At 40.6% G+C, this 25,129-nt stretch overlaps 2 protein-coding genes across 2 annotated transcripts in view; one reads left to right on the top strand and one right to left on the bottom strand.

Annotated features, from left to right (window-relative positions):
• pdzd8 (PDZ domain containing 8) overlaps window positions 1-7,004 on the top strand; it is a 51,622-nt gene extending 44,618 nt beyond the window's left edge. The window contains exons 4-5 of the mRNA XM_008306814.1: window positions 413-575; window positions 676-7,004. Coding sequence (XP_008305036.1) covers window positions 413-575; window positions 676-3,047 — 2,535 coding nt within the window. The 3' untranslated portion in view covers window positions 3,048-7,004. The remainder of the gene's footprint in view (window positions 1-412; window positions 576-675) is intronic.
• Window positions 7,005-14,126: 7,122 nt separating this feature from the next.
• slc18a2 (solute carrier family 18 member 2) overlaps window positions 14,127-25,129 on the bottom strand; it is a 45,331-nt gene continuing 34,328 nt past the window's right edge. Inside the window, exons 14-18 of the mRNA XM_008306834.1 lie at window positions 21,022-21,073; window positions 20,443-20,506; window positions 20,241-20,360; window positions 17,118-17,251; window positions 14,127-14,889 (exon numbers count right to left, since the gene is read on the bottom strand). Of these exons, the coding sequence (XP_008305056.1) occupies window positions 14,782-14,889; window positions 17,118-17,251; window positions 20,241-20,360; window positions 20,443-20,506; window positions 21,022-21,073 (478 nt within the window). The 3' untranslated portion in view covers window positions 14,127-14,781. The remainder of the gene's footprint in view (window positions 14,890-17,117; window positions 17,252-20,240; window positions 20,361-20,442; window positions 20,507-21,021; window positions 21,074-25,129) is intronic.

The following is a 25,129-nucleotide window of genomic DNA, read 5'->3' as shown; positions in this document are numbered from 1 at the left end:
AGACAAATACAACACCGTGACCTCATTTTCCATCTTATATGTTCTGTCCTCTGTTCTTGATAACAATATAAAATTGTTTTTATCCATTAGGCTAATTTCTGAGACAGTTTTTTTTTTTTTCAAATTGGACCCCCATGTTTGTTTCACTTCTTAATATTTATGAAAACACTGTACATACATTCATCCATGCTATGAGAAGTACATAAAAATTATGTTTAAAGAGCGCAAAATATGCCTTTGTATCACAAAAGTTAGATTAACTTTATCATTGATCATGAATCAATTATATTCTTTCACACTACATTACTATCAGCACGTGTAATCTGATCTGTTGAGAACATGCATGGCCAATAACCTGTAAGTCAATGCTTGTCCTAATTGTTCATTTTTCTCTTTTACATGTATGCATCAGACGGAGGTTATCAAAGGGCCGTGTGGAAGTGTGGGAATGACTTTCAGGCATGTCCCAGCCAGTGAGGGGGATGCAGTCCACGTCAGCATTGAGACGGTCACGCCCAACTCCCCTGCAGCTGTGGCAGACTTGCAGAAGGGTGACCGCCTCATTGAGATCGGAGGTCTGAGATGTTTCACTGCTTGTTAAAAATTGGAGAATGTCACTTAGTGCTTTGCATTACTGACTGAAAACCTATTTCCTGTTCTCGTTTCTGCTGGCAGGTGTCAAAGTGACATCCTCAGTTCAAGTGCCCAAACTGCTGAAACAGGCCGGAGACAGGGTGGTGGTACTTTACGAAAGACCAGTTCGTCACCAGACTTCCACTTCTGGAAGCCTGGGAACTCTGCAGGAAGGGTTCGGGCAGCTAGAGGAAACAGGTTTTATTCCTCCACCAGGAGGGTACGAGGAAGACCCAGCCCCCATCACTACCCTCTCTGACATATCCGATAGCAAAGACATGGACTCAGAGTTTGAAGAATTGATTGTGGACTCTAAACCTAGCCAGGCTGGTGGCCCTAACAGCAGTGCTACAAATACCAGTGAGACCAAGGAAGATTTCTTACTTTCTGTAAACCAAAGCCCCAAAAGGACTGTGGCCAACTTGGCCTCTAAGCCACTTGGTTCCATATCACCCATTCTCAACCGCAAGTTAAACCTGGTGGGTCTTCAGTCGCCACTAAAACCCCAGCCCAAAGAATCACCAAAGCCCTCACCACATAAGACCAGTAGTGATACAGCGGAGGGTCTGCAACGCCCCACTGTCCCACCCCCACCTCCTCCCTCTCGCCCCCCATTGCCACCAAGACCTCAGATAAGGCTGACATCAGCATCCTCAGAAACCAGTCTTTTGGAAGGCATTGATCCTGTCACAATTACTAATGCTACTGTTGCTCCCACCGTGACTACCACTGTCAGCACTTCTGAAAAATCTCCAGAAAAAGTACCACTCACTGGAGCCAATGAGGATAAGGCTAGCACTGAGAAGACATGTGTTAAGCAGGCTGAAGCAAAGCAGTCCACCAAGACAGCTGAATCAAGTGATGAGATGCTAGTTCTTTCCACCGCGACCAGCAGCAGCGGTAAGGTTGATCAAGCAAAGGACAAAGCTTCAGAGAGCTCCTGCAGCACACGGGACAGTCTAGAGGACCACTCTTTCTGGGAATCCCCAGAAACCATGTTTCGTAGCCAGACAGCCCGCTGGCCCAAGGCCTCTGTGGTGTTTGAGGTGGAAAGCAACCATAAGTACCTTAATGTGGCCCTATGGTGCAAAGATCCCTTTAAGCTGGGTAGTTTGTTATGCCTGGGACATGTCAGCCTCCAGCTGGATCATGTAGCCCTAGAATGTATGACCACATCTTCAGCAGAGTACCAGAGCGCCTTTAGGTTGGGACCTCCAGAGCCCAGGGCTAACGTCAGCCGCACTGCGCTACGCAGTCTCAGCACCCACAAGGGCTTTAATGAGAAGTTGTGTTATGGAGATGTTACTTTGAACTTCTGTTATTTAGCTGAGGGTGAGTTTGAGTATCCAGGGGGACTGGCAGAAAGGGAGCGAGAGGGGAGCCTTCATGACGAGGATATAAGGGAGAGGGAGAGAGAGAGGGAGCCTATTCCCTCAGCACCCCGCGATGACTTGGCCTACAGCACCTTCCAGTTGACAGAAGTTCGTCACAACTTCCAGGACACCCAGTTCCAGAACCCCACATGGTGTGAATACTGCAAGAAAAAGGTTTGGACCAAGGCAGCCTCTCAGTGTATGGTTTGTACCTACGTTTGCCACAAGAAGTGCCAGGAAAAGTGCCTCGCTGAAAATCCTTTCTGTGTGGCAGCAGCTGAACGTCGTGGAGCTGACCCTGAAGCCAAATCCACTATAAACCGGGCCACAACTGGCCTCACGCGCCATATCATCAATACCAGCTCCCGCCTGCTTAACCTTCGCCAGGTGCCCAAAACTCGGCTTGTTGAGCAGGTGACTGATGTGGTGCCTGGAGTGGTGGAGCCCTCACCCAAGCATACCCCAAACACATCTGACAATGAGAGCAGTGATACTGAGACCTACACTAGTGGTGCAAGCCCTTCAAAGCAGCCCACGGGCAGTGGTGGCAGCAGCAAACTTGTACGTAAGGAGGGCGGGTTGGATGACAGTGTGTTCATTGCTGTGAAGGAGATAGGCCGTGACCTCTACCGAGGGCTGCCCACAGATGAACGTTCCCAGAAGCTGGAGTTAATGCTTGACAAGCTGCAGCAGGAAATTGATCAGGAGCTGGAACACAATAATGCCCTCCTGCTGGAGGAGAGGGAGGCCACAGACGCACGGCGCAAAGCCCTCATCAGTACTGCCCTGTCCAAGTCTGGGGAGCGACTCCAGGCCCTCACCCTGCTAATGATCCACTACCGGGCAGGCATCGAAGATCTGGAGTCAGTGGAGAGCATTTCTCCTTCAGAGCAGCAAGGCTTTAAAGGCAAAGGAGAAGGCCTCGAGGAAGAAGCCCTGATGGGGACAGAGGTCTATGACAGTGACATATGCAGCCCTGTGGAGGTACAACTGCTGGATGACATTACTGAGGAGCAGATCTGTGTGGAGGCACTCCACTAAATAAGACCTGAAAAAAAAAAAAAGAGGACCATGTGCTTTGGACTTGCGCCTCCTTGCAAAAATTATATGTGGTTTTTGATTTTGAGACTGGGGGAATTCAGAAGTCCATTTTAATTATCAGTGATGTTGGGCTCCAGTGTTTGATTCCCACCTTTTTTTTTTTTTTCTTGTAAAATGAAAGGATCGTTAAAGGATTTTCCTTCCTAAGGATTTATGGTGAACCCATTATGGATTCATTGATTTGCTTAGTGCGATGCTGTTTCTATGCTCTAGGTTTTTAAAGGGAAGCTTGAAAGCTACTCCATTATCTGCCCTCAGCAGTGCTTCATGTTTATCTTACAGTTTTCTTTTTCTGTGGCATCAAAATATCATTGTAAGCTTGAATTCAGGTTGCTTTGCTGTTTTGCTGTCTGTAACTGCTTTGACATTAGGACTACTTTACACATGACTTTGATCGAATGGTCTGAATCATCTAAATTTTGGAAAGGAAAAATAACGTTTAATATTTGTTTGCTTTGAGTAACAAGCCCATATGAAGGTGACGTAAGCAGGTTTAGACATTCACAGTGATGGAACGATTCATACGTCTAAGGACCCTGCAAGCAGTCATTAATGTCTTTTGTTTTGTGCACTTTTTACTGTATATTTGAATTTTAGAAGTGACTTTCCCTGCTCACTATGCTCTTGGGGATTTCAGCAGCTGCATAATTGTCAGTGATTTGCTTTTTTGTTATTGGTTATTTAGTTTTCTTTGGTTAGGATAAATATCTTTGACTTTGTAACCATTTCCTATCCTTGGGAGGGCGTAAGATGTATTTACCTGGGGTGGAAATTTTAAATCAATTCCTATTTGCTTATTATTATTTATTATTATCATTAGTAACCGTTTGTATATTTTTTTGTCTTGCCAAGTCAAGTTTTGTTCAGAGCACGGCTTATGAAACGCAACTATGGCACATTGCTTAATGATACTAACTACCATGGGTGCAATGTGAGAAAGGCACATAATTGACTTTTTTTTTGGATTGATCTCAGAGTGAATGGAGCCTGTGTGATGTTACCATTCTCCCAACTTTTTTAAAAATTGGTTTCGTAAGTGTGCATGTTATGTGTGTATGAAGATGACGTCCATGCTTTATGGAGCGATGTGAAGTCGTGCAGTTCATTTGCCTTCAGGAGTTGGTTTCAAGCCCAAATGAATGTATGTTCCTTTTCTGTGTTTTGTGTATATGCAGCTGCTTGGCACCGCCTCCCCCCAGTCGCCTTTCCTGGACGTAGCCTGTCACAGTGATTCTATCATAACCGGCTACAGCTTCCAAAATGCTATGCTGTTTGTCTACCTTTTACACCCTTAAACAGCCATTGGAAAATAATTGTTTTTGAGGAGAGAATATTTAACTTTTATGTATCAAGAGGAAAAATCTACCCTTCACACTGGAAAGGTTTCAAACCTACCTTGGTGGTGATGGGGTTTTCTTTCTGTATGCTGATGCTTGTTTTGCCATTCACTGCAGCAGCACACATTTGGAGCAGAGGCTGATGGTAGATACTCAGTGAGATTGAGTTTGATAGCTTTCTAAAAATACCATCTGCTTTCAGGAGGTGTTGGTATCAGTCTGTCAGAACTGTGATGTTTAGCAAGCATACAAGGAAAACTTAATTTCTGCAAATATACAAATATAGGGCCAATGTTTGACTGGAAAATGACTGAAAACAGCCATGTAAAAAACAACAACAACAAAAAAATCACAATCCAGGAATTCTAGTTGGAGGAATTGATCCATTATTTTGCCTGCTCATCAGAAGATATAATGCTGCACAGTGGTAAAGGTTATTGAATATTAATGGCAATACATTGTTTATGCTACACAGTAATCCACCAGGACTACACTTTGGTAAACATCCGTGACGCTACACTGTGTTGTGGCAAAAGTTGAGACGGTTTCAACTTTTTTTTCCCTAAAACTGTGTTGGCACATCTGTTGTGCCTCCACAGTGGTCGCATTTAAATTTATAGGGAGGCAGCACTTTCTTAAGCAGCACCAATGTCCATCTAAACACATTTAGGCTACATCCACACCAGTTTTCAGTTTTAAATGCCATTTTAAAACAAAATAACGTTCATATAGACGAGTCTTGTGGCACCTTTTCAAAAAATCTCCGTCCACGTTGGCATGCCTGACAAGATGCGTCACATGACCATTCACGTACACTGGGCCATAGGGGTGCCAGTGTTAATACGAAGCTGACGTTTGTAGAAAATGCTAGTAAGAAAAACAGATATTATCTTAAAGGCGTTACAGTTTCTAGCAGAGAAAACTAGATCAGCAATGATTGTAGTTTGTTGTCGATGTAGAATTAGACCCTGGAACTCCAGGCATATGTCTTTGGTTCTTGTGGAAAGTGGTCACATGATAACTGATGAATCAGTGATGAGACCCAGTCAGAAGAAGAACATGGGCGTCTGCGTCATTGTCTCCAAAAGCCTACATTTCTGCCCGTCCAGAGTAAAATACCCTTGTGTTATTTTAAGACTCAAACAATGTATCAGACAATCTCATTAGGCCCAATTTACATAGTGAACAGGTGTGCTGAGGTGCAGATGTGTCATTTTTGCCTTAATATTTCTTCTCTCTACGTTTTTTCTGCAACTACTTGTGAATATTAAGTAATGTTTTTGAGGAGAAGCTGTAACTGTGGTCCCATTTGTACAATTTGTGGCGTTAAGACTATAGAGACACAAGGGTCTTAGAGAGTTTAGACATTTGAAACAGGAACATGAATACTTTTGTTTTGAGACGTGTTGGATGACACGTTGGGTAAACTAAGCATACAGAGGCCTTTAGGTTTGGGGTTTCCAGCCTTTATAGCAATGGAAAACATTTTTTAAAATATACTACATTGTTATGAATCAGTTACTTCGAACCCTTTCTTATTCTAAAATAACAAATAGGTTGGAACATCAAGTAGGTGAACACGCACATTGAGGTCCTTTATCTGCCCTACCTACCCTGACAAACCTGCTCTCAAAATACTGCACTCATATTAGCCAGCTGGTTGCAGCAGTCATATGACTACAGCACTCGTCACATTGTTACGTTGAAGGTGAACGACTGACGGGTTGGTAGACTGAAGACATGGTTCAGTTAAAGCCAGTCTGGTGTTGTGAGCCTGGAATAACACAGCTGCAAAGGAGTGTATGCTAGCCTAAAATCTGCTGCAAATCTTAAGCATTGCATTTAAAAACCCAAGCTAACACAATATTAAGGCAACAACAAAAATAACAAACTGCACTAAACAGCAGTTGAGGGTAGATTTTTCCTTGCATGCAGTGTAACTCTAAAAAAAAGACTTAATCATGTAGACTAAGAGGAAGCAAAGGCACATTTCCTTTTCAGTGTCGTAAACATGTTGCTTATGTATATACTGGCTCACTGGCTGCTATACTTGTCAATCTCTGTATATCCAGATTTTTTGTGCAATATTTTTGTAGGAAATGAAGCTGATAATCAGGAATGAATCCCCATGTCTGTGTTTTTTCTTCTTTTCTCTTTAAATGTGTGACGTCTGTGTGCCCATCCGTCTGGTAATGTAACCTGGGGGGTTTTTTGGGGACCAATGAAAAACCTCCAAGGAGTTGAGTTCATACCATAAACATCTCTCTTGGCCTAAGAAGCACTGCTTTTGCTGCTGTTGTTGTTACGGTGTGTATTTCCACAGAACTCATATTCACATGCTTCTGCCTCCTCCCCCAGCCCTAACCTTTGAACCTGCTCATGCAGTGTGAGTGCCCACCACGCAGCTTTCAGGAGGTCAACATCTTGTTTGTTTCTTTTTTCTTCTTCTTCTTCTTTTTTTTTGTTGTGTATGTGAAGGATATTGTACAACAGTTTTCGAGAAAGGTTCATCTTATGAAGCTTTATTGTACATAACCTAAATAAACGAGATCAAATGAAATGCCGTGACTCTGCATTGTGATTTAATTAGCTCACACAGAACATCTTTAAAGGCACAATCTGAGGTCCAGATGTAAACAAGTCACCCCACCAGAAGAATGAAAACACAAGACTCGAGCCTTCTATAACATTTAACACGAGACGACCACTAAATCCAAGTTAAAGGATTATTCACATCAGCATCAACAAACATGGAAAGCAAGTCTAGATTTTAGTTGAAATCAGCCAGTCTTAAGTGTTTATGTAAGTTAAGTATGTAGATCAGCTACTGGGCTGATTATGCGCTGAGCTGTGCAACATCTACCAACAGTTCGTATTCAGGAGTTTGATGTTTTTTTTGGTTTTTTTCTTGGTCTGATTGTATAATTGGAACAAAGTTGCTATGTGTTGCATCTTTTAAAGACTTCTTTAAAACAACCTTTCTGAACTTTAAAATAAATCACATAGTTCTCCTTAGCAGACGTTTGCTCACTGATGACTGACTTCTTTGCGATCTTAATTTGTTAAGGAAGACAGTGAGATGCAGTGGAAGGTAGCGCTGGGAAAAAAAACTAGCTAATTTCGGTAACTTATTACCTTATTAAATTGTTAGAGTATTAGCATGCTACGTGTTTAATGAATAAAACAGATTATTATGCTTTCTTAATGTCAAGAAATACTCTAAAAAAGACCAAAACCAACAGTGTTGCTCAGTTGTAAGACTGAAAGCATCACTATGTTAAAAAAGAAAAAGACCACATACTCTAGAAGGACTACATTAAGGACTACAGGCCCCCAAAGTAAGACTCAACACATGTAATCACTAAGGTGCACATTACAAACACCTGAGATAACCGAGTCTAAATTAAGTACAGCTATGATTTTCAATAAGCCTAACTGCATGAAAGTGATTATAAAATGACATGTGAACTCTCAACCTTTCTGAGTTTTGGACCTATGGGTTGTGTCTATCTGCATGTCTGCATCATGGCTTCACATGGAAAAGAATTACCAGAGGAACTAAAAAAAAAACATCTGATTATGAGACAAAAATGGAAAATGATGAAGAAAGAAATGTGATCAAAAAATCTGCCCAAATATAGTTGCAGCCATAATCAGGAGCTAGAGAACTAGCCATAGCAGATGGAGTCCAGCATGTTTGGTGTAAACCTGGCCAGAGCTACCACAGTGAGGTCACAGTCCTGACAGTGAAGCACGGAGGTGGGAGTGTATACCAGCTGACAGTATGACTTCCAATCTGCAGAAACGTGATATAAAAGGAATATTCAAAGCATACTGCCAAAATCACATAAAAGTTTATAAAGAAGAAAAAAAAAGTAAAAACTATGAATTGACTAAGTTTGCAATATGACGTAAATCCAATAGAACACCTTTGGGATATTTTAAATAGAGCGGTAGCGCAAAACACCCCCACTAGCAAAGAGCAGCTAAAAATAAAAACAATAAAGGTGGACATAAAAAAGTATTTGATCTTCATTATGGAAAGGTGTACTGACGTGATGCATTGAGGTCTTAATATGGGGGGATATATTTTAACACATTTAAACTGTTGGCTTCTTAAACTTTACATAAAAGCAAACACCCGACTGTTAAAGTTAGAAGTAATGCGATTACTGTAAGGTGATACAAGTTGGATCATTTGACGTTCACGTGATATTGAACAGGGACGTGCTCACTTACGCTGTACACTGTATCCACAGGGACATAGTGAGGTATGATGTCACACACTAGTTTGTATAGGAACTCAGTCTGGAGTTGCAACATAAAACCATAAAACCATCTTTTCCCCTTGGAGCCAGAACCCTTCAAAAACCCTGTACGCCGAAGCGATCTGTTTTCTGCTTTAATTTAGCAAAGGACAGCATAAAGACTCACGGACATTACAATGGCTCAGTAGTTCTACAGAGAAGCTGATTCTTTTTGAATGAAGACAGTTGAAGCTGGGATGTTTTCTGTCTTGCCCCTTTGTGGCACTGCACTTTAAGGTACTTCTGTAGTTGCCACCTGGTTCATACTTGTGTGAGCTATGCCCTTGTCTTTGTGGGTGCTGCTATTTGTAAGTCTGCACCACGATGTTTAAGATTTCTGATGGCATTGGCTGCATTTACATGATTGTCAGCAGAACCATGCAGCAGGCGTTCCTTCATCCCTCAGTGGCTTCCAGCTTGTCAGTAGCATACAGTCCCACGCCCATTCCCTCCAGCCTGAGATGTGCATCTTTAAAAATAGTCCAACTATCATTTAGAGTTGTTGACAGTAAGAAAAATCTAGCATACAGCTTGATGTAGCTTTGCAACCTCCACAGACTAATGTCATGAATTTCTAATCTTTGTAAGAGTTTTTGGATTGAGTAAATAAAAAAAAATGTATTGAAAGTGACACAAGTGAAAATGAAACTCAGCACAGCAGAGAACCCAGTTAGTAGTTAGTGATTTGCTGCAGTATTTCTCCACACTACAGTCCAGTTCTATGAAAACTTACAGGGAGCAATCTACAAGGTGCAATGCTTAGCAAAACTTTTTAAACATATTTAAGGACAGTGCATCAGCAGTTTTCTTCTGGGGTTCCTTCCAGAAAAGCAGCAAAATATAATCTAAAAAAAAAAAAAAAGAGAATGGTCAACTTTCCCTGCACCTACATTGTTATAAGAGCGACAACTGTCTGGGTTCTTAGTGAAGAGGAAAAGGAGGTATTGTGTGAGCATCTGCAAACTAATTGAAGCCCTGAGCTGAGATGGACAGGCTGATTACAGTGTGCCTGCTCCCACATTTCCCCATCACAACTCATTCTGCTGTCTTCCAGCATGCAGCACAGGCAAGTATTTCTGTGACCATACTGAGAACATGCATGTTCCTGCCTTGTTCACGATAAACTGGCAAAAACAAAAATATAGACTAACATTTGGTCTAAATGCTCAGTGTTTCAAATACAGCGAAAGGTAATGGTGCTGAAAATCCAGCTGTCTCTATATTTAGCTTCAGTGTCGTCATTTCTGGAGAAAACTGTTCTTCCACATTTCATAGAGGATATGCTCCTCCCATGTGTCAGAAAAAAATCCAGCCAAAGACAAATATTTCAGATTCACTTACTGACATGTTTGCAATAGATTCTAGATTAAAACAGCAACAAAAAACAAAAAAACAAACACACACACAGACAAAGTTCACAAAAAATATCCACTTTCTGTCCAATTCGGTAGATTGATGATCAATGAAAGAAAATATCTTGAGGATGATCTTTAGCGTCTCAGTCCCTGTTCAGTCCAGTAAGTCACAGTTTGGACCATTCCTGTAAGTTTTGAATAACTATGACAACATTTTGCCAGTTTGCTAAAATCCAGTTCAGTCCAGTACAGTTTTTCACAGCCCATCAGAAAAGTGTAGGACATCAAAAAAACACAACATGTGACACAACATTAGCTGTATTACAAACAAGAAGTTTTACAGGAATGATAAAAACAGACAAAAAATACCCATTCAAAGCATTTCTGAAGAGCAGAGCTGTTTATCAGGTAAAAATAATCTCATTGGCTGAGTTCAATCTCAGGGGGCGGAGCCGAACAAACATTGAATTATCTAACTAGCTAGCAAAAAACTATATATAGTATTTTGCTAGCTAGTTAGAGTAATTAGGATATTTTTATATACATATATATATATATATTATACATATGTATGTATGTATATTAAAATATCCTAATTATTTAATAATAACACTGGAAATACAGTTTTAAAAATAAGAAGAAGCAGAAAAAGAAGAAACATTTAAAGGTTTTTGTTTTCCATTGTCTTGGGCACAGTCGTTTTGTCTGTCTAAGCACTTAGTTCGGTTAGCTTTAACCTGGAGGTTTTCTAGGAAGGTGAATGCAATCTCAGACTAATCACAAAACATTCAAACTGTTTACTCATGTTAATAAAATGCTGCTTTTGCAGTTAGTGTTCAAGGAAGTGATCCTGAGGCGCTCCGGTGGTTAAAGAGCACAGATTTGACACTACATTACACATAACTGCTCTCTGGTTGGATTTCAACTGGAACTGAAATTGATATTTGTTATAGTTTCCTGCCTCTTTTTAAACAATACCAATGAATGATGTAAAAAAAAAAAAAAAAAAGGAAGAATTTTATGTTGTTATTTTAGTTTGTACTGATAAGAGATTATGCAATAATTTAATGTTAAATCAGAAAAAAAAACAACAAAGATAGAAAAGAAAAAAGAAGAATAATTCTGGGGTTTCCTGTAAACCTATTGGATCCTGTTTATCTACAACAGAACTGAGGCACACGGTGGACCCTTCATGGTTTTATCTGATACGTTTTATCATAGCAGCAGCACATCTAACACAACACTGGAGCTGATGGTGCTTTTCGGTGAGCAGTACAGGAAATGGCAACAACCATTTTGGACACATGCAGAGCCAGAAAGTTGTACAGCTTTGACAAATGTACGATTACACATTTTCCACACAGTTTAAGACAGGTGATAATCCAACTAAGCAAACAGCCTCACATGTTCTCCTCAACTGCTGGTTTTAACTGACGGTATGTGCTGGGTCGCTGTTTTCTCAGCAGAGTAAGACCAGTTTATCACTTTCATGCTGAATAATCTTGTCATAAAGATACTTGAGATGTTGATAGCCTACTTCTTGCCTTCCTTTGACAAGTTCCTTAAATTCTCCTCCTTTACTAAATTTGCAATGATCTTCATCAGCAGTTTGGTTTCTAATAAAACGCTCTGCGCCTGATGATCACCAACAAGTTTATTCTCTCTTTGAAAAGCAAACTTTCTGACTTGGAGACCACCATTTCTCTCTTCTTTAAATTATAAATTACCTTCTTACAGACACAAGCAAATGATAACAAGACTTTTTGGCAAATAGCCAATTACACTGGAGCGGACCAAAGCGTTCAGACCCACCTGACATCTACCTTCACTGCCAAAGACTCAGAGCACGTTGTAGGGTTCACTCATTCACTGTGAGTATGGGGCTTTTAAGAACATTAAACACCATTTTTAAGCTACTGATCTACCTGTAACCCCAAAGACCCGTGTCTCTGTGGTGATAATAACCAACTGCAACGCTACGGCTGCTTTGTGTTTGCAGCTGAGTGTCTTGTCTTGTTCACTCTAATGTTCTGACTGTTGGTGCTTCTGTCCAGGAGCTTAGACCATTGGTGCTGTTGAAAGACACACACCATTTTCAAGATAGTGTCAAAACCAAATAGTAGCAGATTGTAAAAGACACCTCAGAATACAAAAAAACCAGCAACACTCATCACCCTCTTACTGTCCACTTGAGAGCCAAGAAAACACTTCACTGTCAGGTGTTCAGGAGTGTTTCAGGACTTCTGTACAATAATTGCGACAACATAAACATATAAGGCATGACGAGCTCTTCTATGCAGAGAAGATGATGATTTACATGGTGACTTTTTAAAAACTGTCCTGCTTTTTTTTACTGATCAGTGGTCATAACAGACCAAGCGAAAAGGTCAGTTGTTTTCCTAAATCCATTGTAAAAATAAATAAATAGAGTAGTTCGACTGATATATATGATCTCCTTTGACCTTTGTCGCTAAGAAACAAAAAGCAACCAGGAGATACATGAATCTAGGAGGTGGATGTTGGTCTGAACTTGAATAAAAAATAAGGTATCAGTGCCATCTGATAGGACTGATTGTATAAATGGTTGTGATTTGATTGTATAGGAAACAATTATCACTATCAGTCTGACATTTAAGATGACCAACTGAGATTAAATCCTGGTCGTACTGCTGTTCCATTCAAACCCCTGATAAGTTGTTGTACTCCTTCAAAGAACACTTTTTATATTCCTCATTTTTGTGAACGTCATAATATGGACTATAAACCCAGAGTATGCCTTAAAGGAATAGCTCAGCATGAGGTGAGACTTTGATGAGAAGTGTTATATCCCTTTGTTAAATATGTAGAACCAGCTGCTGGTGCTAGCGTCATATCTAACATGTGAGAGGTGTATGAATCGTCTCCTCTAACGTCTAGCAAAGCACCGTAAGTGTATTTTCCAGAATGCATCTTTGGTGGATTCTGTAAATGGACTGTATATGTTGATACTGTAGATGGTGATCACATCACAAACCACTAGTCACACATGACAACAAACCGTTTCCACAGCACAGCTTCTGACCTGTCATAGTGTAAGAAGCCAATGATGGCTCAGGGCAGAAACTCAAAGGAAGTCACCAAGAATGACTCCTCCCCCACCCAGCCGTCGCCATCCACATCCATCCAGCTGTCAATCAAAATGCTGCTGCTTAAAATGCTGTCATTTTGCCTCACAACACAAATCAGTAGAGAAGCTGCATGTGATCAGTGTTCTGTGTTTCTAAGATATATCTATATATATAGATATATCTTAGGAACGTTAAAAAAAATGTATGTTTAATACTAAATCCCATGGGGTAGAACTCTATTGCTGTGTTGCCTTGTGTGTGCAGGGCTGTTGAAGTGTGTTCCACATAAAGATTTTGAATGTACAGATGGCAGTGCAGCAGCTTTCTGGGAAGTCTGACCAGCATTTAAAGCTGAATCATTTCAAAGCAAGTCAGTTTATTTCAAAGCAATAGCAGAAATCACTGGAGGCAAATGAATTCAGTATGAAACTCTCACTTCAAGTCTAATGTTGGTGAGTTTTGACACAGGTCTACTTCATTGACCAGTGGTGGACTGCTTTAGCAGCTCTGAGGAAATGGGGAGCAGAAGAGTCTACCAGCTGGAATATCATATCTTCTTTTATAAAGTCCTGCCCTGCTGGAATTATACAGTAAACTACTAAACAACAGAGACAAGATTTGCAGATGGCAAACATAATGCTGTTCAGACATTTTGTGTTGTGATCTCAAAGCTGCAATAACTGGTAGAGACCTACAGAGAAGGAATTGTAAATGCTTGTGTGGATGTTTTTAGTTTATTTAAATCTGTGGCTATACCTCAGTGTGCTAATACTGAGTCCATTCTGCTCTAGTAAACGCTGTGTGTGAATACAGATGGATACAAACAGGACATCTTTTTTGTGTTTTCTTTTGCTTTTTATCTAGTTTTCAACAGCAGTATCCACGAGAAATATTTTACATGATCTTTCTGAAGTTGCCAAGATGCAAAAAACATACAGTTTGTGTTCATATTGGGATGATCTCATCTAGAATAGGTTTCACTTCACTTTCTTCAGCAGGTCAGATGTGTTGATCTATCTGGGTAGCTTGGCCTCTACAGTTGGACTGGGGGAGGCCTCTGGTTTGTACTTTTAGAGTTCTATCAATGCAAACAGACTGAGCAATCTTCCTGGATTTTGACATACATCAGTTCCTAAACATGCCACACAATCACCCATTATAATACCAACTTGCACTTCAAATTCTGTGAATAATACTGCGGACAGTATCGCTGACATACAGTAGATAACACTTAATGGCCAACACATGGATTAAGACACATCTGTATTCAAAACAAACCAGCAAAGCGTACTCATTTCACCCTCCTACTCTATCTCTCTACTTAATAAGGCTGTTGGCTAAAAAAATATCTCTCACACAATACACTTGCAACCACAGATCAAGAACAACTTTGGTTTTGCTCCAGTACAACTGCTAAGAGGACACTGAACAGTGAGGACTGAACGCAGGACATTCACATAGAAATATCTTGGCTGTTTTGTTTCTTTGTTGTTTTCTTCTGTGTTCCTTCTTTTTTTGTACAACAAAATAGATCCTCTGAAGGGTTAACCTGCATGGCTGATGTCCTGTTAATCATAATCATCATATTCTGGATCCATGTTTTCACCCTGGTAGTACGTCCCCTGTGTGGAGTAGGACCTTGTCTTCATTGAACAGTTGGTGTCCATCAAAATGGCCTGAAAAGACATTTGTTAAAAACGGTTGCACCATACATCAAAGTTCCCTGATAAAAAGACCTTTTCTACTAAGACTGCCCTTTGTTTTAATTGTGTATGTGCTGTCTGCACTTGTGCACCTGCAAGAAAACAGAGTCTACACATTGCACCACATTTCACTGGAATCATCTTATTTTTCTAGAAAAGACATAAATCATATTAGGATCTCTAACCTCATACAAATTCTACACATAGGAGATTTTTGGAATACAGTACCTGTTTTTAAGATTTGACCCAATGGTACAATAGACTTAAATTACAACACAACACAGACACAGACACAGACATTTTAAAATGTTGACAGTGGTAACAACAAGTAACTCTGATTTTACTCCACTACTGCTAATTCATCTTTGATACTGAGAACTGATCCCAGTCTCTGTTTTTTTCCCAAATTGAAAACTGTTACCTCAAGACTATAACTCCTAATTTCTTATATAGAGCCATTCATACACCAGCTCTCTTTTAAAGTGTGTAAATAACTTAATTATGTTATTTTGAGAAGTTCAGAGAACTGAATCTTAATCAAATACCAACCTCAGTTGATCTATACTTCAACACAAATGATTCCTCAGGCAGGATCATTGTTGTTGTGTATGAATACAGATCTGACAGACTGAACAGCATTAACTCTGACTGTTTTGTGTCCACTGGTCACTGAGGACAAAATGTTAATTAAGCTTCTGAATCTCTTCATCACAGCACTTCATCTGTGTGACGCTTCGTCTTTGTGAAATGTTTGTCATAGCCTCTCTGTGGTGTTTACTGCTGCTGTTGTTAAAGGGTTGCCAGTCAACAGTCCTCATTTTAAAACTGTCCAAAAAAGTATATGTGTATATATATATATTTAAATTATTCTTTGTCTCTTCATGTAAATTAGTGATTATTGATACTGGGTTATGTAAATTCAGATATTGCACACAGGTTCTTTCTATGTATAGAACAACACTGATACTGCACAGAAACTATTCATAGGATAAAGAATAAAGGCATAGTCTTGCATGGCTTCATTTAATATACTAATGTTGCTGTACATTAAAAATCTGCTACTTCTGAGAAGGTCAGGGACGAGGTACTGGTTGATTTTTCATGGTGTGACCCATTTATTGCTTTAGTTTCTATATTTTCTCTCATTATGTATTTATTGTGCCCATGTTTAGTATGTTTTTATTTTCTCTTCCATCTGTAAAAAACCAAAAACCTTAAAAAACAACATTGGAAATTTCAAGATAGACTAAGAATTATTATTATTATAGAATTGCATGTATTTCATCTCATGTGTTCCAATACCCAGCCTGCTTTATAAGGTCAAAACTGGGCCAATGATGAAAGATTAGAACACCTGTGGTAAAAAAAAAACAACAACAACAACAACAACAACAACAAACCTATCAAATAGAAGAGAAAAAATGGAAATAGTGGTGGAGGGAAGCAGCACAGGAGATGATGGACAGAAAGGAAGTGGGATAAGAAATGCTATGAATGGCAGCAGTTGCTGCTTGGAGGTGGACAAATGAATATAAAGGCAGGACGGGTGGAGCTGCAGGATTAGAGGGTTCATCCACAAGCATGCAGGCTGGAGATGTGCATTGATGTCAAATGAAAGCTCTAAAAGAAATGTCAAGGTTTTCATCTCCAGCAGACAACTGGGCAACGGGTTATTTGCGTGTTATTTAAACAAGCTATGAACAGTTTTGCATTGCTTTCAAGATTTCACATTCATTTACTCACGAGTTTCAACATTTTGCGTTTGTGCAGTTAATATCTGCTTTGATTTGGTCTTGTTTTACTTCAGGAACAGAGAAATAAAGGAAGTAAGCTCAATCATAAGTGTTGAGACTTATTAAAGATTGATTTTGCTTTTTTGGCCACAGTGCCAAAGGTGCACAATGAACACTAGCTTGAAACTGCAAATGTAGATTTAATTTTGCTAAAATAAGACATTACTGAACATTAAATAAAAAAGATTAGACACTCTGGTTCGCCCCTCAGTGTCTCATGCTTTTCGTCAGTCTCTTACAGGATCTGCCACATCAGTTTTATTTATGGAGTTTATATAATTTACTAATCTCTCTCTCTCTCTCTCTATATATATATAAATAAAATATGTGTGAATCTTGCCTTCCAGGGCTTCATTATTTCTGTGTGTTTATGTGGTTGAGTGTATCCAAGTGTGTTTTGAATCTTACAATTTTCTCTTCTTGTCCTGGTGGATTTCTGAGGAAGAGACAGAGAGGAGCAAAGAAAATATCCACGACTCCGATCATGGTCATCAGCCAGGGGAAGCCGATACTCTCAGCTATGGACCCTCCGATAGATGGACCTGCATGAGGAGAAGATGCACCACATACTGGTTCAGGTGTCTGTTTGGCTCAATGCAGCACTTTACACTGGACTTCACTGCTGACAAGAACAGGGGTTCCCAACTGGTGGGTCGCGACCCAAAAGTGGGTCGCGGACAGCTGGTCAAAATTAAATAATATATAATGTGTGTCTCAGGTTGGACTTATTTTTTATTTTGAAAAAACTTTTATTTTGACAGGCATGGTAACCATAGTTTGACGTTCATTTTAAGTTTGTGTTGATGTTGGGATGCAAGATGGCAAAGCGCAAATATGACCCGGAATATTTAAAATGTGGATTTTCATACTAGGGCTGGACCCGAATAGCCGAATAGCCAACCATTTGTTCCCTGTGCTGGAATCGGGATATTAATTTTGATCTCCAAATATTCATTCACTCGCATATTCATTTCACAAAACAGCAGAGAGACTTTGCTGAACATCAAGGCAGTGAACGTTTCTAAAACTGAGGCGCTCAGTTGTGATTTGAACATACAACACCAACACGGAGTCTGATCAGAGACTACGTCGGCAGTTACGGTACGAACATAAACAAAGGAGGAGGAAGTGAGCTGGGATCCATGCTAGGCCAAAGGTTAACCCCTCCAGACAGCAGGACCGTCGCTCCTACTCTCCAATGTCCGCTCCCTCGACAACAAGCTGGACGAGCTACGTTTGCTGAGAGAAGCCTGCAGAGAGTGGAAAGACTGCTGTGTGTTTTCTTTTACAGAAACATGGCTCCATGACAGCATCCCAGACAGACATACAGCTGGAGGAGATGACATCGTCCTGGGTGGACAGACAGACAGCTAACTCTGAACTTTTCCAGAGCCACTGCAGGAGCAGGACACTGAACATTGACAGGGACTCCTCACACCCTCTCCATGAACTGTTTGAACTGCTGCCACCAGGCAAACGTTTCTGGAGCACTGAAGGAAGAACCTCCAGACTGATCAACAACTTCATTCCACAAGCTGTCAGAATGCTGAACTGCTAAACCAGATATGCAAACACTTTTTTATTTAACTGCTTTTAGTTATTGGGTCCTGAAGAAACGCTCTCTCATCTTATTTGTACTACTGTTGTATGTACAGGAAAATGACAATAAACTTGATTTGATTTGATTGATTTGATTTGAAGTCTCCAACTGGAATTAATCAGTAAACAGGACTTTTTTTTTTTACCATCTACTGTGAAATGCTGCTCTGTCTAAGTCCACCCCGAGTGTTTGTCCTTATTTCCCTCCTTAGAAGTGGTTTAGAGATGCCGCTTGTGTGTGCCTCGGGTAAAAGGGTAGACAACCTTCTGTTGATGGGAATTTTGCTGATTGGAGTTCCGTGTTTTTTAATTAGTAAATTCTGTATCTGTGATGAAGCTGACTTCTATCTCTTAGTGAACGAAGCTTGATTTAAAGATCTTCTGAGAACATGCTGACTTCTGCCTAAACCTGATGTTTGGAATACATCTCATCCATTTTTCCAAATGTGCTTCAAAGCTCCATTTACTGTTCCCTTAGAAACCCTAAGATGAAACATAAGTTGATGCTGAGAAAGCCTCTCTTTGCTAAAAACAAACAATCTGACTTATTACACTTTAATGCAGTTCTGACAGCATGTATCCCATAGGTGTTATTAATGACTGTTAAACAACAGCAATTCGTGTTTAAATGGAAGGCTCCACCTCAAGGAAATTGGACCTTTTGTATAAAGGCGTTAACATGGTCACTGCTGCTAATGTTCTTCAGTTCCATCCATCCATCCATCCATCCATCCATCCATCCATCCATCCATTTTCTTCCGCTTATCCAAGGTCGGGTCAGGGGCATTAGGTGGAGCAGGTCATTCCAGACTTCCCTCCCCCGGCGACGCTTTCCAACTCTTCCTGGGGGATCCTGAGGTGTTCCCAGGCCAGCTGAGACATATAATTCCTCCAGTGGGTTCTGGGTCTGCCCCGAGGTCTCCTGCCAGGTGGACGTGTTTGGAAGACCTCCAGAGGAAGCCTCTCTGGAGGCATCCGAATCAGATGTCCATACCACCTCAATTGACTCCTCTCAACATGCAGGAGCAGCGGCTCTACGCCGAGCTCCCTCCGGATGTCCGAGCTCCTCACCCTATCTCTAAGGCTGAGCCCAGCCACCCTGCTGAGGAAGCTCATTTCGGCCGCTGGTATCCGCGATCTCGTTCTTTCTGTCACAACCCAAAACTTTTGACCATGGGTGAAGGTTGGGATGTAGATGGACTGGTAAATCGAGAGTTGTGGCTCAGCTCTCTCTTCACCACAACGGTCCGCATTACTGCTGACGCCACACCGAGCCGCCTGTCCACCTTGCGCTCCATTTTTCCGTCACTCGTGAACAAGATCCCAAGATACTTAAACCCCCTCGCTTGAGGAAGGAACTTCTCTTTTAATGTTTATAAATCCACCTTTCTAATGAAAAAAAAGAGATTTTTGATGTGGTCGTAGATTTTAACAATATTTTAAAAACCAAAGGCCAGAGTTATAATATGTACATCAACCATTCAATTGCTTACTTAAAAAAATAAAATAAAAAAAATAATCTTGATTAGAAAGAGATATTTAGCCTAACCACAAGCCACATCTAGGCCTTTATGCACTCCAGGAAGATGCAGGTTGATTCAGGACGGCCAAAACCTTTGTGTGTGTTTCAACCATAACAACTGCAACTGTAGAGTCTCTTGAAGGTAGAGTAAGCCAACATAACAAATGTCCATGTTTCTATTTCCATTGTGTTTATAGAGCTGGAGTCCAGTAACTACTAATTCATGTGTTTGTGTTTTTTTAGAGCTGATGTCGAAGCTTTTGGATCCTGCACCACTATGGAAACAGAAAATCTGAAAAGGCAGATTTACTTTCCGTCTTTGCTGTTTAACATCACTTCAGAGGTCTTAAAACATGTGGCTGAATACTCTGTAGGATTTCTGAGGTTTTGTGTCTTTGGTTCCTGCTTACCTAAAGCGAAGCCCATGCAGAAAGCCACATCAGCAATGGCATACACACTTCCATAAACAGACACATGCCGCAGGTCCACCAAGTAACCCATTATTGGCATCATAGAGGAATCCACCATTCCTGCAACACACCACAACCAGTGATAGTCTTCCATTTTAACATACTGTAAATATTTAGCAGTAAAGCTAGTGAACTGACTTACCAATAGCAAAACCAACGCCAAAGTTTGGAAGAATCAGACCATAGATGTCTTTGGCAAATGGGACCTAGAACAAACAAATTATTTATTCATTTATTTTGCATTGTTCCTGTGTATTACACAGTAGTATAAACAACAAGCACTTTCTATGGTGAGAGATTTTTGAATTTAATGTGGAAATCATGGGGAAGTCAGACTTCCATTGTCAGAATGAGATCTGTAGCGTAATGAGACACAGAGCAGCAATTTGGTAAATGGTCTGCACTTATATAGCAATTTTGTGCTCTTTATGAACAAAAGCAGATAATTTGGACAATTTCTGTGCTTTTTTAACTTAACTGCTTTTTGTGCATAAATCATTAACTGGTTTTAATACAGTCAGGATACTAACTGTACATAATACAGTTCATTAAAATCTACATTTTGTGTATCTACTGTTGTGACAGTAAACATTTCGAAAACTTACAGTTAACGTAAATGCATACATCCTGTTCAGAATCGAGTGTATTTTACACAGCAGTGATCACTCATAAGTGACATCTAAAGTCACACTAATGATGGAGTTGTCTCTCTCATACTTACACATATTACACTCATTCCAACCACCATCATTCCAATGAGAGCACAAAGCCATCTGTAACAGACAGAAGAAGTGGTCAGTGTCACTTAATCTAAAACACTTTTACTTTATTCAGTGCAGTACTCTCTGCATAACACTCAGGATGTGAGTTGGTTTGATGTAGGTATCACATACAGAAATGTATCTACATCGCTTGAATATTACATTTTACTGCTTATATGCTAGTCAGCCACAACATTGAAACCACTCACAGATCAAGTATTTAACTGACAAGCAAAAACCTTTTACAAGAGCAACACTGTGATGTCTAGATGCCGGGGTCAGAGCATCTCAAAAACAGCCGGTCTGCGTGTTCCCAGTACGCAGTGGTTAGTCTCTGCAAAAAGGGCTCCAAGGAGGTATAACTGGTGAACCAGTGACGGGCTCATGGGGGCCCAAGGCTCACTGATATGTGGGGGAACAAGGGCTGGCCTGTGAGGTCTGATCCCATGGAGGACCCACCACAAAGTGCTGAAAACCTTAACGCTGCTATGATAGATGAGTTTTAGAACACACAGTGGAGCTATACAGCAGCAGACTGATCAGAGTGTCCATGCTGACCCCTGTCCACTGCCGAAAGCCATGGAGCAATGGAAGAAGGTAGTCTAATCCGATGAAACACATTTTCTTTTACATCATGTAGATGGCCAGATGAGTGTGTGTCATTTACCTGGGGAAGAGATGGCAGCAGAATGCTGTATAGGAAGAAGACAAGCCAGCAGAGCCAGTGCCCTGCGAGGAAAGCTTTGGTACTACAATCCATCTGGATGTTACCTTAAAATGTACCATCGGCCTAAACATTGTTGTAGACCAAGTATACCACTCTGATGTTCTCTAATGGCAGTGCCCTTTTTCAGCACCTTGACAAACACTCCTGTGGACAGCTTTTAGGTTGCAAGCTTTTGGCTTTGGTCATTTCTGTGAGTGAATGGACATTTTATTTTATGACTGAAAGTGTGAATAAAAGTTTGTCTGCCAAAATATCTGTCAGGCAAATGTTAGAACAAAGACTTCCCAGAAAAGTCAACAAATCTGGGTGAATTCTTGGGAAACCCTGTCGCTGTATCAGTCTGCCAAATATGACTAATTTCCATCAATCAGAACTTGCTCTTAAGTGATAAGCGACAACAAGAGAAACAACAAGAGCCTGACAGTAGTGCCTAATGTTTGAGCTTTCTAATTGGTATTCTCTTTTTTTGAAACCAAAATATGGTGAGCCTTGATGAATACTGACATTATGTTACCTGGGGTGGGTGGCCTGGTAGTGAGGTTGTTACCACAATCGCTTTACAGCTAGAAGATCCCCAGTTCGTGTCTTGGTTAGGACGCTTGGGATCTTTCTGCGTGGAGTTTGCATGTCCTTCCCTTCCTCCCAAAGTCCAAAAACATGTTGAGGCTAATTGGTGACTGTAAATTGTTCGTAGGTGTGAATGTGAGTGTGCTTGGTTGTCTCTGTGTCGCCCTGTGATAGACTGGAGACCTGTCCAGGTGTCCCCTGCCTTTACCTTGGGTCGGCTGGGATAGACAACAGCCCCCCCCGCCACCTTCCAGAGGATTAAGCGTATCAAACACGTTTACTCACATGAAAGGAGTAGGCTATTGATTTTCCAGAAACTGATCAAACTGCCTTAAAGGTGCTGTATAGATAGAGTGTAAAAACCTTGTCTGTCACTAGAGCACCATCATCTCAGATCAAAACAAACAGCCTCAAGCAAACAGCGTCAGCCACACTTCAGCCCTCCCTGCGCGTCATTTACCACTGGAAAGGTTGTGTACATGAGCTCCGACAAAACATAATCAAGCCACAACCATTAGCCCACACAAGAATAGAAAATACAAAAGTGCTATAATGAGTAATGTTATCATCACTTCATCTATTTCTTCTTTGCTCTGCTCTACATGTCTGTTTGACCTGCACAGCGGAGGAGACACACAGTGAAACAGTGGAGAGCAGCAAAACAGCAGTAGAGACTCTCACACTAAGCTGAAATGAAATAAGTGCCCATTAATTCGGTAAAGGTAGATATTAACTAAATGCTCTGGACTGTACTTTCATTTTTACAGTGCAGTGTTGGAGGTCTGTTTTTAATAAAGGCAGTTTTTATACAGTTTCAGAGGGAGGGACTGACATGCACCAGCATGCACACATTGCTGAACTGGCCCCAAAACATGAAACAGAGAAGCTCGGATAAAAAACCACTCTACGGGAGTGTAACTTAACTCTCCAAGGACACCATCATTTAGACACAATGAAACATCTGCTGCTCTCACCAGTGGGTTCAGTGCATTGTTCAGGGGAGATGCAGAGGACAAAGCAAAGTACAAAGCTTTCAAAACTTGTAGCGTAACAACATCCCTATATCGCTAAAAAAAAACTGTATGACAATTATGGATCTAAGGTAGATGTAATGCTAATGAGGATGAACACATAACAGACCTCAGCTATGTTTACACACGTCCTACTTAGCAGTACTTTACAGGCTTTATTACCATTATTTACAGGATGTGAATCATACAGGCTTGCATCAAATATTACAAGCATCTTTACCATGACGACAGAGGAGAGCTTTTCTGAATGTCTATCCACAGTTGATGCTTTTTAAACAAATCAGATCTTATCATTTTCTGATCCTGTTCTAATGTGTTGATTTTTATCTTCTATTTGATTAAAGCAGCATAGGGAGTGAGAAAATGTCAAAGAGATGCATCCAGAGCGAGGTCACATTTCATACCTAGAGCCCTGCAGCGCTAAAGAGTCAGCCTGAAATGAGAGATTGATGAGAAGAAGCACAGAGGGAGGAGAAAAATACTAGACGAAAACAATATTGATAAGAGAATTACACATTCTCATATAGGTGTTGCTGGCCTGGTACATTCCATTGGTTCCATTGGCTGAAGTACTCTTCTGCAAAATCTACTCCGACTACATTGTGTGTCTGACTGTAGAAACACCATTGTTAAAAAGAGAGGAATTCTGAATAGTAAAGTTATAAAGTGAATTTGTTGGACTTCCGGGCTAAAGTTAACATTTTTGCTCTGGCTATGGTCATGCATCTGCACTGCTAATTAGATTAGATTAGATTAGATTAGATTAGATTAGATTAGATTAGATTAGATTGCACTTTATTTTTCACCACCAGTGGGGAAACTCACTTGTTGCAGCAGTATAGATACAGGAAAGAGCACAAATAGTGACAGGAAGGAAAGAGAACAAATAAACTATAAATAGTAAGAGCTGAGAAATGTAATACAATAGAGCTACACACACACACACACACACACCTACACACACACACACACACACGCACACACACACACGCACACACACACACACTATATAGACTATTGGTCCATATAATGGACAAAATAAATATGGTACAAAATAAAGTATAATAGTATAAAGTATAAAAGTATAACACTGTGCCAGGATGGTTTGAGCAAGAGTTTGTGGTGTTGACTGGCCTCTAAATTCTCCAAATCTCAGTCTGATTAAGCATCTATGGGATGTGCTGGAGGAACATGTTCAATACGTCGAGGCTCCATCGAGCAACTTGTAGCACCAGGATCTGCTGCTAACGTCTAAGGAGTTCTTGCCTTTGGATGCATGACAAAGACCTACACAATGTTAGATAGGTGGTTTTAAAGGTTGTTGTATTATCAGTGCTGAACTCAATATGACATTTTCGTAGTTAAAAAAGACTGTTGTAAACACTCCTTCAAGAATGTCAAAGAATATTCATTAAAATCCCTAAGTAACTCTGTAATACCTGAAACTGAAACAGTGAAGGTAATATATTATGAGCAGTGTGTGCTTGTTGTTTTTGTTTCACCTGTTCTTTGTAACCCTGCTCTGCCTTGTGTTTCAGATTGCGGGCGACCCTCGCCATGTGTCAGGCTGTCTGTATGTACACCTTGAGCATCCTGCGTCTCTCCTCATGCCCCTGTCTTTCTCCTCATTGTTTGCAGAGTTGGATTTTCTGTGGTCATTGATGGGAATTCTTTGTTGTTTGAACTCAGTTCCAATAGTTCACAGTTTCATACCTGGATCCTCCAGGCGCTTTTCGTTTTTTT

The sequence above is a fragment of the Stegastes partitus genome, unplaced genomic scaffold (genome assembly GCF_000690725.1).
Source record: "Stegastes partitus isolate 25-593 unplaced genomic scaffold, Stegastes_partitus-1.0.2 Scaffold47, whole genome shotgun sequence".
Lineage (NCBI taxonomy): Eukaryota > Metazoa > Chordata > Actinopteri > Pomacentridae > Stegastes > Stegastes partitus.
This window is presented reverse-complemented; position numbering and strand designations above follow the sequence as displayed.